Here is a 19,525-nt window from a genome sequence, read left to right as displayed (position 1 = left end):
GGGGTTTTCTTACTATCTTCCTGGATGCATGTTCAGAAAGAATAAAGAAACAAACCAATTAAAAAAGTCGTTACTAATTAACTTTTTTCCCCTAGAACCTTAGAATATTTAACATTGTGAGAAGTTTACAAATTACCCCTCTGAAGACTCTTTCTCAATAAGGTTTTTCAAGCTTGGTATGTGCATATGAGCTTATTACTATAGCGATACTATAAAACGCCATGACACAATATTACTTTTCTCCTCACTTGAAATTTAGTTAAAATGGTCTTGGGGGGTGGGAGGGACAGCGAGAAGGGGCAAAATACAAGCAATGTAAACCTCTGCAAATACATTTAAACTTTATGGATTAACCTGGGCAGAACCTCATTAAAAAAAAAAAAAAAAAGTATTTGTACAGGTCTCTTCATTTTACTATTTTTACCAAAACTAGCAGAGAGAGACTGTTGCAAAGCAGGAAAAAATTAAAAAGAGTATTTAATGTATTGTTTACAGATCTTTTTTAAATTGTTTCTTCAGTCTCTTAAGTATACTTAAATTTGAATATATTAAGAATATATTAAGACAACAAGCAGAAGACATTCTTACAGAGGATTTGTGGCTTTGAACGTTTGAGCACAAAAGGCCTAACCAAGGAATTTATCTGTCTAAAAGGGAAAATAACAATCAGCATTTTTAAAATGAAACAAAGGATTCCTCGCTCCACCAACCAGTGCTTATCTAGCTTCATTCAGTTTTGCTCAGATTTTCCACAGAAATCAAGGCTAATTACATAGAATGACTATGGAAAGTTATGACAAAACGGTTAAAGTACAGAGTGAGTGAGAAAAGGATTGTAATGGAAGTCTATATATAAAATCATGTTTGTTTGTATCGACTGCCCTGCCAGAGGGCATGCTACTGCGGTATAAAGCAGAGCCGTTTGCCCTGCATTTAAACCTCAGGCTACGTTAAAATTCAGGATGGGATTTCCTGGCTTTATTTGGACCCTCTACACATTAGAAACTTTAGTAGTTTTACTAAACCACTCTTTTTTATAAGATGTGTCACGTCCACTTCGCACTCCAGGTTCCGTTATGCAAAGCCTGTTTCAGAGTTGCATCTACTTCTTGCAAGCCCGTGTCCCAAGTTGCAGAACAATACCAAGTTTGGGGGGGGGGGAGTCTAACTACTAAAAGGAATTAAAGTATAACACTGCAGTCATCCATAAGCATTTTGCTTCCCTGGAATTAACAGCAACTTGCTGGACAAAACTGAAAATGCAGCAGTATTTAAATGGGTAATTTTACACACAGATTTAAGAAACTGAGTAACCGAAAAGCTACAGTATGCTTGCTCTGTATGCTTAGTCTGCTTTAAGGACCAAACTCCAACCAAAATATGACTGTATCACAGATTTCAGTGGATTACAGGGTCTGTTTTTCACCTTTCTCCCAATCAAGAAAGCAGTAAACACCGCTAACCATGGACAAACCCATACAAAATCTTCCTACTTTGAGAGCACACGAAACACTACTCGGAGCTGCCCACGGTTGCGGCTGCAGACCCAGCACTGTAACAGCCGCCTGCTCTGCGTCCACTGCAACCGGCCTCTGGAAACAGCTTGTCAGCTCCAAGACTTGTGTGATGCAGCAGCAGAGACCGCAGGGCATGGTTTTCATATACCTCAGGCAAAATAAAAGCTTACACTAAGCTAAACTAATGCCACGTGTGCTTGAGTGTACTTTTAAGGGGAGACAGGGTACAGAGATTAAGCTGCAAGTTAGTGGAAACAGCCCATAAAGATCATTAAAGAGTTTAAGCCCTCTTTCCTCCCCACGAGGATCCCAGAGAACACAACTGTTAGGCGGCAAGCGAGGGAACGACACTTTCCATGACACTCTGGGGATGAGGCACAAAAGGCTGAACTAACGTTTTTGAAACAAAAACAAAGCTGCTGTAATGACCACACGGCTTTTGCCTCTCTGGGGTGTCAGTCATCACCTGTTCTTTGCTGACTGCTGCTATTCAGGCTCTGCTCTGGGTTTTATACGTGGCAGGAAATGCTTACCTCTCTCTGTGCTTTTCTGGCTTGTTTCTCTTCTAATTTCCTCTGTTTCTTTGCTCCGATTTTCCCAGACACCTGAATTTCCGGCACCTCCTCACCATCATCTTCCTCTGCAACATTGTGTTAAAGAGTAAACAAAGAGACCTTTAAATCATCTGTGAAAAGTCCACTCGAGAAACGTCACTGTTTCCAAAGAAAGAAGCAGCAGATGAAAAGGACACACACATATGCTTTGGACAAGACCTAATAGATGGAAAAAGGCAAAAAAAAAATCATAGGGGATTGCCAAAGCCGCAAAGTAAAAGTAACAAGGCAAGCACACACAGTGCAATGAGGTCAGAAATAAAAATCTATTTCATCTTTTGAAGGAAAGCTTTTCATAAACATTTCCTGCTTTCCACAATTAAGAATATACCTTCTATTTTATATATATATATATATATATATATATATATATATATTAGTGACAATCATTACTCGTTACTGCATTTTTACTACTTAACACCCAGGTGGAGAGACTTTTTTCCCAGCTACCTTTAACCTTAGCACAACAGACATCCTTTTTAAGACTGGAATTCAGAGGGGTACTATTCATCCCCTAGTTCTAGCCTCATGTACCTACCATTACCCTACATAGCCAACCTTTAAGGGAGGAAAAAAAATCCCTGTAATGCAAATCACTGGCTTGATTTTTTTTATACTTTAAAAGCACAACAAATCTGTGTGTCATTCACTGTTGTACGACTTACCTGGTTGCTTATAAAGATGATTTGTGCAGGTCTGGAATATGAAAGTGTCCTATGCTCAAACGGTGTGCAAATGTATGTGTATATCTGTTCGCCCAGAGGCTAACACAAAAGGGCTTTTAAAGACTGCCCCCCCCTTTTGATACAGCATGAATCACTCTATTCACTAATCTAAATTAGTCCTTGATCCTACAACATAAGTACTGTGGGACTGACCTTAACACTCTAGGAGAGATCATCAGCTCCACGAAACTCTCCATGACATAGAGATCCATGCCTTCAAACCAGATGGCAGGACCACAATGCAAGATCTTCACTATGTGGGTCCCCGTATCACGTGAAGTCATTTATATTTTGAGCATCCGCAGTGCTGTTATTCATGATGCTGACTTTAGATCTATCTACACACTAGAAGTCAGCTGGGTGATCTGAAGAACAGCACGGCCAGCTCCCGTGATCCTTCCTGATACTCAGTGTTTATTTGGGGAGGGCAGGAGAAGAGCGTGCAGGGGAAGTTCTTCCTCAGAGCCAAGTGATTATTTCAAGCTTTAGACTGCATCGCTGAAGGAAAAAAGAAAAAAAAAAAATCCCCACTCACATCACCCGAGAGCCCTCAGTTTTCAAGAGACAAAGGCTAACAAGAAGAAAAAGCCCCTCGTGTTTTTAAAGCCAATTTCATGAGGGCCTCCAAGAGTTGAACCTGGAGACAACTGTCACGGTCACAAGAGCTGGTCGGGTAGTCCTACAAAACACACCCTCCTGCCAGTGAATTCTCCCCAGGGAGCGTGGCTCCCTTTTTTGGTTACCCGAAGAAGCTGCTGTTAAGGAAATATAAGGACGAACGATACTCACCCTTCTTTTATATGTAGAATTAGGTTTGAAACACTTTTGTTTTACTAATTCCAATACACAGTATGGTACTATGGTTAAGCCACCGAGACGCATCATCAGAAATAAACGTAATTGAGAGCTGTGTAGGTGGCTCTGAAATAATTCAACTGTTTTCAGGATATGGAAGTTAATATGAGGCAGACTTGCTAGCTTGGGCTTCAGAGAAACACCAATATCTGATTACTGAGATGATCAAAAGGGTTCCCCCATCCTCCCCCACAATAGGGACATTCAAGACTTTACAAAGTGGCTTCTGCAATTTTACTGAACCTTAAAATAAATATATATATTTTAAATACTGGGTCAAGGGGAGTTCCAAACACAACAGGTGAGCAACCAAGCATTAGAAGTTATTACTCCTCATTCACAGTTCAATACGAGGATTGTTCTTTAGAAAATTATTTCTGGAAAACACCACTAAGATACAAAACACTATATATGACGCTATTCAACCTGAATTCCTGAGTGCTTCTCAGATTTTATCTATATTAAAAGTACCTGAGCGAGAGGTCAGACAGAAGTCTAGCAAGGCTTTTAAAACAATTTTTTCCGGGCCTGGATTAAACATGCCTTTGTTCAGTAACACTTTTCTTTCCTTCACTTTGAAGCATCTGATGTGATCCCGTAAGTCCCACTTCCTCAAAGCTTTTTCTAGCGCACGCAGTTACTTATAACAAAAGACAGACACTGATGCGTTTTTAAGCCCATGATTCAGCAGATCATTAAAGGTTAACAACGTGCTAAACCTGGCTGCAATTAATACGTGCTAAATAAACTTGAATACGCTGACAAGAATATGAGCGCACGGTAAAAGGGTTTGCTGAATCAATTAGTTGTTATAGTGGAAGAAGAGCTGCACCAAAAGCAAAGTGGATGCTGCACACAGCGAGTTTTTATTTTTATTTTTAAACATAAAGAGGCTATAGTTTCATCAGCTTCTACCGATCACTTTTCACATACTTATGGCTGCCAACACTAGTAGACCTGACAGGGGTCAGTTCCCGAGAATGCGCGCTCCATCTGCACACGTGCTTCAGATCTGATGCAAGACACATTCAGTTAATCRTGCTCACATGTTTTGCAAGCTGTTTATCACCACCCAAAGCACTAGGGYTGGCCGGCCGGCGTATAGACTCGGTTGGGAAAGCTAACAACATAAGGCAATGTCATGCAGTTGAAGCTGAAGAAGTATTTTTGTTTGAAGGCTAATCTTCCATGGTGCTCTATACAGTTCAGCTGATGTCTTCAAACGTGGTCGTTCCAGGATATACATAGGGGTGGTAGCAGAGGAGGAAATAAGAGAGTGGTAAGTACTCCAAACTTGATGCAAGCAGTTTTTCAGTAATGCCTTTCCCTAACTCTCATGGTGCCACAGGACAAAAAAACCACCCTGCTCCCACTTCACGATACAGTGCTGACAAGGAACCTCAAGGCACACAGGAACTTCTTCGCCTGAACTGCTTGGATATGACGTGTGGGGACCCCTTCTAATCACAGTCACAACCCTATCAAGCTGTTCAGTACAGCYATACAATCATTTCCAGAGCTTGCAAAGCATTCCCACTAGGCTCCAGATCCAAGAGCCAGACAGCAGAAATAGTTTGACTTAGAGGGATGCTTTCACACCACTTTTGACATTTCTTGCTTTGCACGAAKGTGAGTTTTACTCAGCTAGCCAGCTGAGAGGTAGTTTCAGGGAATCCTAGCTTTTCCTTAATGTTTCAAATGTATTGAGAGGCAGGACAAGAGGGAACAGAGTTAATGGTCACACAGGAGATGTTTAAATCTCTCAAAATCCTCATGGTACATTTAAAATATTCTCCAAATATCAACAGAAAAGAAAATGTACTGGAGTACTAATGTTCTCTATCAGGACAGGAATTTACTGGATAGCATGCACAGAATATACCAAGACTCCAAATGAAACAAAAAGAACACATCATATTTTTTGGTTGCTTTGAGACCTACATCAGAGGTTCTGTCTTGTCTCTTAGTGAAATTTGAAACCGAAGCAAATGGATTCCCACCCACGAAAAAGGACTCGAGCAGCACACGTGGCTACGCACACAACGTTCTTCAGGCACTGCRTGCTGTTTTATTTACGATCTATACAGCACCTAACAAAAGGAGCAAGAGAGGGGTGAAGATGCCAGGCTTACTGCAAAGCAAACAGTTCTTGCTGAAAGCAGAAGACATATGCGTGTAATTAACATTGAATAGATGTATGACATCAGCCACTGGAAAGGAATGGGTCCACCATATGGAAAGGTGTGGGCATTCATGAGTAACAGAGCACTGCAGTGGTACAGTCATAACAAGCTTTTTTTTTTTTTAATAAAACTATTTGGTAGCTATTCAGTGTAGGAACAAAATGAGACATCAACTTAATCTGTAGCCACAAAAATCAACCTACACCTAGGACAGAAAAAGGACACTAAATAAAGGACATTAGCCCCTTTCAGGAGAAGTCAAACCACTCGAAGTTCTCTTGAATACAGCCATATGGCATAACTGAGAAACCACACACCTACCTCTTCTACACACCATCTGTGCTTGAAATGTCTCAAGGGCAGACACATATTGTGGATACCTTGATAATATTAATGTCGCTTTCTATATGAATAGTAGCAAGTCAAAATTAACTTTTGATTCACTAGTTAGGATATTAATAGTCATGGAGACAAAGCTTAACTGCACTAGAAAGGTTTTCCTACTGATTAAGCACTACACTTATTTCAGTTACTACATCAATATAGTTCTATTACCACCTGTTTCACAGGAACACCAAGAGACCACGCAAGTGTTTATAAGTTTACCAGACCTTTCAGCACATCAATACTTCCAGACCTTTCAGCACATCAGAGTACGGGGAGATGCAATATTACATCAGAGGCAGATTGACTGCTCAGGAAAAAATGATGCCTCTTACTTCAGTACATTTCAGCAAAAACACATTATTCCCATTAAACTGTACACGATATTCACTACCGAATGGGGATAAAAGCTAAAATTATTACTTTGAATATTAATTTTTTCCCCAAACATATACAAAATGTTCATGCAAGATCTTTTCAGATGCAAGTTATGAAYGCTAGGTTTAAATGCTACACAAGCCAATACTGGGCATTTTAGCATGCCCAATTATTATATTCTTGGAGCTTCTAAAGACTATTTTGGTTTTGTGCTTTCTTCTTCAACAGTGATTCATACAAGGGAAAACAAGATTCTGATCTCCAAATCATGCCAAGCAAAAAAGAAAGGAACTTGGGATTTAATTTATGTCGGACTTTTAAAATACCCTGATCCTATTTTATTTTACAAGCTAGAGGCTACTCTGGGTAGCGCTGAACAGCCTGTCAAAAGCTGCTGGCTTTATCATTATCGATTCTATGGAAATAAAGTCATTTAAATTTAACCCAGTTTTCACTGTACTGTGTGTTGCTGCACCTGTGCTGAGATGCACAGGGCTAGCAGTTCAAAGAAGAGGTTGAGATATTTAACCTTTTTGAGTCATACTGTTGCCAAAAGTAGAGAAGCTGCAGTTTGCTGCAGCTAGGAATAAAGGTTGACAACAAAACCAGATTATTTCTTTAATGCAATCTGTATTTTTGGGGGGGGGGGGGTTAAAAAATGAAAACATAATCAAACCACACAAAATCCCAGTTTTTACAGCACAGGAAAGAACTGAACAAATCAGATAGGTCATTTGCGTGTAGGATGTGGAATCGAGACCCTTTCAAAAATAAGCCCTTGAAGCGTTTCCCTAGGACCATGTACTGGGCTGCTTAGGCTCTCCGGGCATTTCTCTCTCTCCGGCCGTTTCTGCTTGCTTCTTCCTCAGTCTAGCTCAGCCTCACCCACAATACCCACCAAAGCCTTCCACCCACAGGGTTGCCCAGTGGTCTCTGTTTTGCTTGATGGTTTGGAGATCGCTATCAGTTCTTAGAGAAGTTTGTTTCTTTATAACTGCTCTAAATCACGGTGCAGCGACGCCCACCAGTTTCAACAGACAAGTATTCAAAGGACAAGTTTTTTCCCTCCATGGACAACAGCAAGTTTTTGGTCTAAGGTATAACTCAGGGTGACAGAAAACCTGGACTGAAAAACCTGTGTCCCACTCACCGGCTGACTGAACAGCCCTGGATAAGGCACTTCACATGTGGACGTCCGCTTCTCTCCCTCTGCAAGTTCTTTACATTGTATGCCGAGGCAGAGGGGTTCTCTCATGACATGTTTGTACAAAGTCACCGTCAGAAATAATGTATAACAATTCTTCAAGCAAAGAAGTCTTTGCCTCAGATCACCATCCTCATTATTCTTACTACAGAAGGATCAAGAGGGCCCAACCATACCCACCGTTATTAAGTTTCTTGATATGAATTTACAGTTCCCAAGTCTTTAGGCAAACATTGGACTGGCTGGGTAACTTTCTACTCCAAAAAGCAAAAAAAAAAAAAAAAAAAAAAAAAAAAGTAGCATCAAGAGAAGTATCTACTTCACTGCTGAGCTCTCTCCAGCGCTCAAGGCACAGCGAGCAACTTTGGAAGTACAAGCTCAACCTGAGAACCGGATAACCGCTTTTTCTGCGCACAACCAGCAACAAATAAAAGCTCTTGACTATGCCTCCTTATATCACAGAATCGCTGAGGTTGGAAGGGACCTCTGGAGATCATCTAGTCCAACCCCCCTGCTCAAGCAGGGTCACCTAGAGCACATTGCACAGGATTGCATCCAGGMGSSTTTTGAATATCTCCAGAGAAGGAGACTCCACMASCTCTCKGGGCAACCTGTTCCAGTGCTCTGTCACCCTCACAGTGAARAAGTTTTTCCTCATGTTCAGATGGAAGTGTCTGTGTTTCAGTTTGTGCCCATTGCCTCGCGTCCTGTCGCTGGGCACCACTGAAAAGAGTCTGGYCCCATCCTCTCGACACCCTCCCTTCAGATACTTGTACACGTTGATAAGATCTCCTCTCAGCCTTCTCTTCTCCAAGCTAAACAGGCCCAGCTCTCTCAGCCTTTCCTCATAAGAGAGATGCTCCAGTCCCCTAATCATCTTTGTGGCCCTTCGCTGGACTTGCTCCAGTAGTGCCACATCCCTCTTGTACTGGGGAGCCCAGAACTGGACGCAGTACTCCAGATGTGGCCTCACCAGGGCTGAGGAGAGGGGGAGAATCACCTCCCTCGACCTGCTGGCAACACTCTTCCTGATGCACCCCAGGATCCCATTGGCCTTCTTGGCCACAAGGGCACATTGCTGCCTCATGSTYAACTTGGTGTCCACCAGCACTCCCAGGTCCTTCTCCGCAGAGCTGCTTTCCAGCAGGTCAACCCCCAACCTGTACTGGTGACTGGGGTATATATGCACCCAAAGATAATCAGAGTCCAAGTAGATGCACTCGGAGCATCAGTCAGGCAAAACCAAGAGCTGATAATGACCTCCTCAGTCAACAAATGAAAAGGCTCTGGAATTGGGAAATGGCTAAGGTTATTTATTGACACTGCTCCAAGCTATGACCTATCCAGAACCCGACTCCAATTTATCCCCTTCCCCCTCATCCTTCCACTGCTTGGTCTGGCCTCTTCTACCCCAAATGATTAATGCCCCAAATCCACACATATTCATGCCTTATAACAAGCTTATTTCTGTCTTTGCTGTAGACAACCCCACAAAGCCACTTCTGGCTGGGTTAGATTTGAATTACGATCCAACAGAGCTAACTAAGTCTGTTAGCTGGGATATCAGAAGCAACCTAACCACCTGAACACACAGCTCTCCTTCCAGACCCRCTCCCCCAGGGAAAGGCATAAGCACCATACTAAGATGTGCAAAGCAAATGTCCTCCAAGGAACACAGACCTGAACAACAGTTGCCTCAATTGCATTGGGCTGCATGAAAGACAGCAGTGCTACGACAAGGATTAAGATGGGCAACATCAACTAACCGAACGCATTTTTCTAAGCTGGCCTGGAAGTCCCGTTGGTGGAACACGATTCAGTGGTTTCGCTCATTTTKAGAATCACTTTGTCACCAGAGAAAAATATGTTACCAGCAAACTTTGGTCATAGCAGTCTATTATTAGATGTCGATACTCTCATAAGAGATGACCTCCTTTGAGTACTCAACTAACCACTGAAAAACATTACTCAGCCAAACCGAGCCAGTGTAGGCACCTGGCTAGCGAGCCTGCCCCCACAGCACAGCGCAGCCCACATGGAACTCATGAATAAGGAACCTATATTTGCAGTGTGGGTTACCATTCTAGTAGGAAACTCGAGGCATTTCGTGCTTTGACCTTTATTTTTTGTCTTTGCCAACCTGCAAGTAGTTCAGATGTCCTATCCCAACCCACCCGAGCTATAGGAAGAAATTACAACTTGACTTAGCTGCACTTGCTAAGTGGAGATTTGAATCTTCAAAACAATCATTTATTATCCTCGTTTATACTAAATGTCTYCTCCTTCCCCATACTTGCAAGTAAGAAAGATTTAAGATTTCAACTAGTTGACTATGAGCACTTGCCAAGATGAAAAATTTAGCTGGCTATACAAAAGTGCCAGCTAAAAGCTACCAAGAATTCTGATCTTGGAACCACAGAGTTACTTTTTTTTTTTTTTTTTTGGTATTCTACAAGAGATTTTAATACTGGCACAATACAGCAACTTAGCACAGGCAGCAGAAGCTATGGGCTACTAATTTTATCTTTGAAGCTTTCTCATTTTGGAATTGAAATCTGATTGTTAGATGGAAAATAGAAAACCCTCATGCTTAACCACAACTCCAAAGCCTGCAAGAGTTACTTTGAGCCCGTTTCCTAAAGTCAGCAGAACTGGCTCTCGGCAGGCAGAATACTTTGGTGATAATAAGAGTTCCTACCTGACTCCACTTCTAGGCCCATCAGTGTAATATATGGACCAGGCATCCTCATGCTCTTCCTGACTTCAGTGCTAGAAATCTTGCAGTGATGGGTTTGGTGTTATGCCTGCTCTAATCTGTGGGAGAAGTCAGAGTGGCATAGAATAGGATCAGACAGCTTTGTCCAAAGCTAAATGCAGGCCCAGAGTGGGAACTCTGCACACAGAACAAAAAGTTACTTTAACAACAACAAAGAGTGACAAATCCATTTCAGTTGCGGGTGTTCAGAAGGCTTCCAAAGCAGAACATTTACGCTAGACTAGACTGAAGAAAGCAGACTCTCTTGCTTTCAATGTTTCTCTCTGCACTGCCAAGTAACAGCTCCTGACCTGGTGTCCCAGTTGGTTCTGAATCACTATGATTGTACATCAGCGCATGTGTTCTGGGCTCTCTTTTCAAGGCAGTCAACTAATTTTTATAACACAAAACTCTGCTGTGGTGCTGGGCATAGCTCGCTATTATAACTGGAGGTGATAATTAACAAAACTGCACCATAGTGGAATGGCACAGAGAAAATGAACCTGGCCCTGCATGAGGGAGACAAGTCCAAGAAGTGTTTCCATGCCAGCCTTGCTCTGCACAGCCCTTGAAGGCCTTATAGCCTGTAATATGCCACATACTCTCAACACTGGGCCCCAAAACATGTAATATATATCCTAGTTTCTTGCTTAAGAAAAACACCAATACAGCAGGCTCATAGACCTCACATCACTTCCTACAGGAAAAATTACATCTCAGTGCAAAGAGAGATCACATGGAGCTCAGAAAAGAGTCAGACCAAAGGCTCTGTAGTGCGGACACAGCCAGCCCGTGTCAGAGGGGGCTAATCCAAAGTAATGTGGCCATCAGTCATTCTGTACCTCTACGCTTGGGAGCTAGAAACAGATGCTTCTCTCCACAGCTATACTGCTATAGTCTATGCGTGCTCTCCAAAGGCTGTGGTGTTACTGCTGCGTACCAGTTGCTCTAGCACTTGGAAAGACCATTCCAGAGTATGAACAAAAAAGCAACACATAGAAGCACAAAACAAAAGAAACACAAAGGAGAGCAAGAAGTTGTCTCAACTTGGAGAAAAAAAAAAAAGGCAGAAATATCATTTCAAAGAAAACTTCATGCAAGAGCAACAGTGCTGTATCTGATGTACATAAGCAGCAAAAGAATTATTTATAAAGCCCAATGACATGGATTCTTCCACCGCTACAGTCACAACCTAAGATAAGCAGTTTGCTCTGACAGCTTCACTTTTGTCCTTTGGCATTCATACTTTGAAGTCTGGAGTCTAAGGGGAAAAGAATTTTAGATTTCATTTTCTTTCCAGGATGTTCTCACATGAAAATAAATAACCAAAGTTGAAAAGTTCAGGCCTGTCAATTTTCCATTTGAGAAACTGTTGAGCATAATTAGCTTGGACAGCACATTTACCTGCTAATGTGAGCACAAAATGCCTTCTATAAACTGCAAGACAAGAAAAGCTGGGAAAGTACAATTATCTCCAAATCAAGGCATCACACAGCCGTTTGCTCACCGTCTCTTAACAACTGCAGACCAAAATCATTAGCTTGATTTCCACTGTAAACTCAAGTGTAGCAAAGTTCACTTTTATCAATACTTGAACATGAACTTTGAACACTTAACCTACAACCTGTGAGTGAGAGAAATCCAGTTAGGAGAATCATACTGATATCATCTTTGAAGAGTAATACAGATAACAAGGTGTGAAGTTTCACCAGAACAGGCAGTGGGGCTTGTGCGTGTAGGAAGGAGTTATTTATCACCATTTTCATGTCTATAACCACACCACAAAAACGCAGTTATTAACTGTAGATCCAGAACAGGAACAGAGGACTATCAACAACCTGCCGGTGGAAGACAAAATGCTGCAGCGTCTGTGCTGAACCCAAGCTAATCAGACTTGATTCTGGTCACTACCTGGACTGCTTCTCAAAAAAGAAAGCTCCAGATGTTGTGGGATTACACTGGGGAATTAGTGCTTCCCACCAATTTGCAATAAATCAATACTTTACTGCAGCTTTACATTTCAGTGTAAGGTGCTGGTTTGGTCAAATTTAATTTGCAGGGCTAAGTAGGAAAAATAAAAGGCAGTTTCTAGGAAGGAAATCAGGAGTATGTTGTGACACACTGCTGGCACAGAAAATTGCCACAATCTACCACAGAAGGAAACTGCCACAATCCGCCATAGAAAGAGGCACACTTCAGTTCAAGGTAAGCGATATATAGAGTTAAGTGATAAAGTACTGAGAGAAGTTTGCAGTAGTTGGACAGTCAGACAGACCACAGACAAGCTGCAAATGATTCCCAGTCAGCTTAAATGAAAACTATTCTTCAGGAGCCAACTGCACTTCTTTACCAACCTTAATGCCTGCCAGTAAGTTCCATTTCGACATTGAGAAAATGAACCGAATCAAATGTTACCTTCGGCCCAGTCTTCCGCCTGCTGTGCTCTCCTCTGGGCCATCATCCGATTTCCCATGTTCCTTCGGCGCCTTGGCATCCCATCCGCTCGTTCTTCGGTTTGGGGCCGAGGTCTGGCCACTGCTGCTGCCGCCGCCGCCACATTTTGCTGGTGTTCCTCATCAGCTGCAAAAGGGAAACGTACTCAGTGAGAGATCTGCTATCTCTGCTCTGCTGCAGCGGTCATTTTGCCAGGCAACTTCTGCAATCAGAAGTGCAATACTAGGGTGATTTTTCAAATGAGAGAGCGTGTCCTCACCCTCATGTGTTTTTTTTTCCTGTATGGCAGCAACTATTTGCAAGTTGCTTTCCAGTGATTAAGCAGGATCTTGCTCTGGTATCTTCCTACCCGTGCACAGGGCTTTGTGCAATGGAAGTTTCATCCTAACAGCAGTCTCTTTTGCAACAGAGTATTGATCACCTTAAGGAAAAGCCTAGAGCTGTGTGCTACTAATATTATTTACCGTACATTTCATCTGATATGACAGAGCCCCTGCACTTCAAAAAAAAAAACAAAACAAAAACAAAACTCCCACAAAAAACAAAGAAAAAACCCTACAACTGTCCACAAATTCCCCTTACTTGATCCAAACAGATGATCTGTTTTTCCCTTAAACTAGAAAATATTTCCCTTTTTCTGGTCCAGTCCAGCCATTTCTGAGTTAGCAAAAGGCAGGGGCCCAGGAGTATTTTCCTTCTCTTCTGAAGCATTCTGTTTTTTTTTTTTTTTTTGGTTTTGTACTTGTATAATTTAGTAGATTCATCTGAACTTAAACTCGGGAGCACATGTTTCAGAGCAGAATATGTAAATCGTTATACTTGAAACAAAACCTGAACAAACAAGGACTACACATTATAGCATTTATGCATTCAATGTAACCCCATTCTACCATGCTGATTTAAACTGCATTTCTCCCACCACATGCATGTACAGAAGGCAAATGCTAGGGGAAGACAGACTGCCAAAGGTGTACAGCTTTTGCACCACATTGCAAAGCGTAAACACGAACTCTCACTGCCATCCCCTCCGCATATGCTCAAGTTACCAGTTAAGATCTGACAAATGAGGAATATCACAACAGAGGAGCAGCTAGGAGACAGCATGGGAGAAAGCGATCGACTGGTGGGCTCATTTAGCAAGTTTTCCACAGAACCACACACAAAGTTTCCCTTCGAGACCTCCATGCTCCTGCTGCTACCTACTACAGCAGTTCTGCTGCAACGATCAGATAATGGAAAGGCACCATCACCCTTGATACCTGCTTTGCATATTCCTCTGATAAGCATAACTCTGATATTTGTATATGTTGTTACCTGCTCAATCCTACTATATGTTAACTGCCACGACCTTAATCCAACTAACCACTCAAATGGTCTCATAGAAAGCAGGGGAACTACTCGTGTAGTTAAACTCGGGGCACATTTGTTCGTCCTTTGCTGGATTGTACGGTGTTCCAACAGGAGCACAGAACGCTCCCCACGCTGTACCAAGGCTCCAGCATCCTCTGATCCAACCAATTCCTTTCTAAAAAGCTACTGTTAGCATATCTAAGATCAGAAAACAAGATTCATTATGACTACATCTATGTGACGATCAAAGGTGTTCTCACAGCTCATCTCTGTACATCTGAACTAGCTTCAAAGMAGCTAACCTCGGTGCCGATAACAATACAGCTGCAACAGCACCGAGCTCAGCACAGGCTGCAAACCAGAGTAACCTGGAGAAGTATTTGGCCAGCAAAGCCATTAGCAGTTCAGGATTGCTGCAACAACGCTGTTAGCAGCACACAAGGAAGCTCCCAGCGCTAACTGCCGCACAGACAACACACCATGACATTTTGAATTGAGTCACTGCGCTATCACACCGCTGTTATGCTCTTGCTCTCGTCCACTCCCTTTGGTCTCTGGACCAAAAAGAAGTCCACAGTACATTACAGAACGCGGGCTCTAGGGATCAGATCATTCTGCTGCTTCTTCAAGACTTGCCCAGCCTGATTTTCCATGCTATAGAACAATGAGGGAAACATTATGCCTCAAAGGCAGTGTAGCAGATCATTTACTTGGGACACTATTAAATGCCAGAAATACTCTGGGGTAGAGTCTGCAAAAAGACATCGTATAGAAGAGCAATATTTCTCTTAACAAACTCTTAGAACGCCCTGCAGTTTTAACCTTAGCATCCTTTTACGGAAAAGCTTCAACACATCTATCTCAGTAACTTTCAAAGGCGAACCTGCCTAGCACATCGGCTATGCAGTTCTAACGCTCATTCATTCTGAGGCTTGCTTTTGGTTCCCATCTTCCTGCGAAACAGAGACCATTTTGCATTTCATGAAAGAGGAATCTATTTATAAGTTACATGTTCATTTCAAACCAAGGTGCTTAACTCTCACGGAGGCAGACATGTGAGCCAAGCTCTATTTTCCTCAGTTTAACTCTCTCCAAAAGACTGTAATTCCCCAAAGTTGACCAGTATTAAAGTGAGCTCAGGAAGTAGTACAAAATCTGCCAAACCTGTCTCATATCATGGCGAAACGCATGAGATAGTTGTGAAAAGACAAGTATTGTCCGACATCTCCAAAACTCTGTCATTCTACACATAACAGAGGACGCCTAAACACTACGGATTGTCATTTAGTAGAAAAAGCCATGCTTTAATCCATTTTTTTTCCCCTCTGACCTTCCATCTGCAAGGCATTCAACTGGACAGTAGTTTGAAAAACGTGAATATTGGTCCTTACATTTCTCCCCATCCTTCACAAGGGGGAGGAGAAAAGAATTGTTTATTTTTCCTGTAACACACTTGTACCTGGCTTGTTCTTCAGGGTTCAGCTATTTGTCTACAGGGCTCAGGAAACATCTGTTTCTTCCAGTATCTATAAAGTTAGATGTGGGCTCTCTCCCTCCCCTCTGGAAGTATCGCAGCTCGACTAGAGCTGCACACACAGAATCTGAGTGGTGGGACTGGTGGTTTCGAATGGTACAGCAAACACACTTTAAAACCTTGCTCTTAGAAACCTGCTTGCTCATATTCTTGGAAATGGACTGGCTGTCAGATTTGAGGTCAAGAATAATTTTCTCTCAGGCCAGGGCCTGTGTTTTTTTTTTCCCCCACCTCCTCCTGCAGCACAGGGTGTGGTTCGGCCGCTGTGATTATCTGGACACATCTCAGCCTTCAGCTTCCTGCAACTGCAGAGGTCTCAGACATGAGTGGCACCCCAGTCTAGCCAGTTTGTGCATAGATTAGTCACACGAGGACTGAAACGCTTCAGTTAATTAGACCTGATATCGAGCCATCCGAGTGAAACTTAATGACCGATGCTATATAGGTCAGATCAGATGAGCCAGTACCTGCTTGATGGTTTGCAGAATGGTAGGCCAGAAGAAATTACATTAAATAAAGTCCTCAATTAACAGAAGGCAATATGGACAAAAAAAACCCCAACACAGATGTCAGGAAAATGGACAAAGCTTGAAAGCCTGGTTTAGTTTTTATTATAAGCTTCAGATACTCCAGGTTATGACTCAGCCTTTCAAAAATCAGGGAATAACTCACTTCAGAGGACAGCAGGTTTACTGATGGGCTAAGAGCAGCTTGTTTCCGCATTTTCAGAAAAATCAGCACAGTGCAGAGGCAGTAACAGAGATTATTTCATCCAACTTGTCAGTCAGGGTACAGCAGCAACCGCGAGACTGTACTTGCCTGTCACTTTATTCTGATATAAGTCTACATTGATGCAAGAAACAGCAACAACAAATCCTGCTGAAAGCAGAAGTTTCCTAAGCAGAATGTGAAGCATCACATTGATATCATTACAAAGAACGCTGTGAAATCTCTCGGAGCCCAGAATCCTTACATCTAGTTTTACACCCCCCAGGTAGAAATTTATTCCTTTATGAAGCTCTGCAGAATTCCACTTTCTCAGAGCAAACACACTTTTCTTAACAGGCAATACTTTGCTCATCATGGCACGCTGCCTTCAGGTACATCAGACGAGCAGCTTCGTCACTGCAATCCCGGGCTGGCAAGTTGCAGCAAGGCTTTCCTACAAATCGGGCTCCTAGTTTGTTAGCTCCCTCGTTCTGCACCGATTCAGCGGAAAGAGCTCCACCTACCGCACTCTCACACATCAGTGGTACTTCCCACCCCGCTTCCTGCAGCATCCAGCATCTGCCTTCTCACTAAACTAACTCGTGAAATTCAAGGAGACAGCGATACCAAATAGAACAGGTAGAAGAACGCTTGGCTTTCCTGAGGAAGCACTCGYGCCTAGCGCAGCTTATCCTATTAAGGCACGTTCACAAAGATCGTAGTCATAAACAAGGGATAGATAGGCCAYGCATTTATTAAAACCAGAAATGCTACTTCTTTTTTTCTAGTCTCGGCGGAACATGCCCAGACATGATCCTGCTGGAAACACTGTGCTGCTTGAAATRACCTTTTAAAGGAAATACAAAGTTACAGAACTTGCCACTTGTGATCTTTAGCTTCCTTCGTTAGATAAAGCCCTAAGCTCTTGAACTTTTTAAAACAGCAGCTCCCCCAGTTAGAGCATACAGAGTTTTGATTCCCCCCCCCATCAATTTAAAGATGAAAAGGTGAGAGAGGATGGTCTCAATACTGTGACAGCTACCATCAGTTCTACAGGTCAAATTTCCCTGCTTTAAAGTCCTTTCTATGTTAATGGCAGGAATTTACTACCAGATGTGTTAACAGCTTCCATTTTCCAGGTAAGAAAAAGGCACAGGAAAGCAAATTCCTGTTTAAGGCTGAATTTTGCAGGTATTAAATACACCAAAGCCCCAGTGGTTTTGAAAAATAGTTTCTGTCACATAAAGAAAAAAAAAATCACGCCCACAGACTGAAACTCTGTAAAGGACTTTATAATGACAGAAGTCAATATATTAAGGTAACAAATTATGTAGCACAGTCAAGAAAAAAAAAAACAAGACTAATTTGGAAGTGTCAAAAAGATGCTACTAAAAAAAGACCTCAAAACAAACAAGTTATCCTGAATATAAACTCATTTTAACGAAGCAGCTCAAAAGTAGTATTAAGCCTTTTTGAGAACTCCTATCATTTAAAACAAATGTTTCGGCTTCAGTGTAATTAGAACTTTGTGTGTTTAAAAAACAAACAAACAAAAATACCCCCCGAAACCCATAGCTCCTGATTAACTTAAGCCATGCAAAACAAACTCAGGAAGTAATATTTCTCCAGCAGCCTCATTTCTCTAGGATATGCATCCCCTAGTTTTATCAACAGCTAAGCTCCAAGTAGCTAAGAAACTAAGGAAACTTCATCAGCTTCTAAGCTTTTGAGAAAAAAAAAGATTAAGGCCAAATCTATACAATAAAAGGTTTCAGAGTGTTGGAAAAATTCACATTCTGCTTAACTTTTATCAGCAAAAACTGCTTTTAACAAGGTCATTACCRCATATAACCTTGCACTGATATGACTGGGTTTATACTAGGGTGTTTTTATAAAAAAATTACCAAAGGTATCCTTCCTCCCCCAAAAAACACCCCCCCCTCCAAATCCCCAAACCCTGGAACTTGTGTTGTTGCATTGACAAAGGCTTCAGTGGTTGTCCAGGCTAAAAATCCAAATTTGAGTCTTCACAATTAAACAACCTCCCTTCTTTCCTTCCGAAAACATAACAACGCAGATAAGTTTACAGCTGCATCTGACTTCTTCCCATAACATTCAGATTGCATCTACACAAGGTCATTTTCTCCAGGGTTTCGTGCTACTGCAACTGCTGGTCAGCAATAAAGCACTCACCGTTTGCGAGAGCCAGCAAGCCTGGAAATGCTGTATCATCGAACCCTTCCCAGAACAAGACTGCGCAACACAGCGCCTAAAAACTCTCCTGTCTAGCAAACGCTCATACCGGTGCCCTCATCTGCTGCAAGTCCTCAGCTAGGTGGAAAAGCGGTAGCAAAAAGAGTGAGATTTCTGCAAAGTTCAGCTAATGGAGACTGGGCCAGAGGCAAGAAGAGAAGCTAGCCTGTTTTTCAGGTCTCACGTGCAACGTGAACGGCGTTAACTCTGCAGTTAACTCTATCCGTTTGCCAAGATCTTCCAGGAAAAACTGGGGGATTAAAAAACAAAAAACAACCCAAAAAGCAGCTTTTAAGGTAATGCAGGACGTGCAACCAGCATAACCAAACCTCACTGCGCAGGGAATACTGCCGTCTCACGACCCCGGCCAAGCGCTCCGCTGACCCAGTGACTCCCGTTGGCTCAGAGTTGCCACGACCAGACTCAGGGAAATTAGGACAGTGCCATCCCTAGCGGATCGGTTCTGGGAGACCTGGAAAACACCGCGCTTCTGCGGCACGGTGCGCAGAAGGCGCCTAACCACCCCCCCCCCCCCCGAAAAGACAACTCCGCCCGGCCGGGGAGCGGGAGAGTGGGAATCCCACGGGAAAGGCGTCCTTGCCGGGAGCGCT

The 19,525-nt window shown here is 42.5% G+C and overlaps 1 protein-coding gene across 2 annotated transcripts in view; it reads right to left on the bottom strand.

Moving 5' to 3' along the window:
- Positions 1-19,525, bottom strand: part of DDRGK1 (DDRGK domain containing 1) — a 42,216-nt gene that overhangs the window by 22,148 nt on the left and 543 nt on the right. For both annotated transcript variants that reach the window (XM_026072706.1, XM_026072707.1), the window contains exons 2-3: positions 13,031-13,195; positions 2,051-2,157 (exon numbers count right to left, since the gene is read on the bottom strand). In XM_026072706.1, the coding sequence (XP_025928491.1) occupies positions 2,051-2,157; positions 13,031-13,195 (272 nt within the window). The remainder of the gene's footprint in view (positions 1-2,050; positions 2,158-13,030; positions 13,196-19,525) is intronic.

The sequence above is a fragment of the Apteryx rowi genome, unplaced genomic scaffold (assembly GCF_003343035.1).
Source record: "Apteryx rowi isolate R43461 unplaced genomic scaffold, aptRow1 scaffold_35, whole genome shotgun sequence".
Classification (NCBI taxonomy): Eukaryota; Metazoa; Chordata; class Aves; order Apterygiformes; family Apterygidae; genus Apteryx; species Apteryx rowi.
This window is presented reverse-complemented; position numbering and strand designations above follow the sequence as displayed.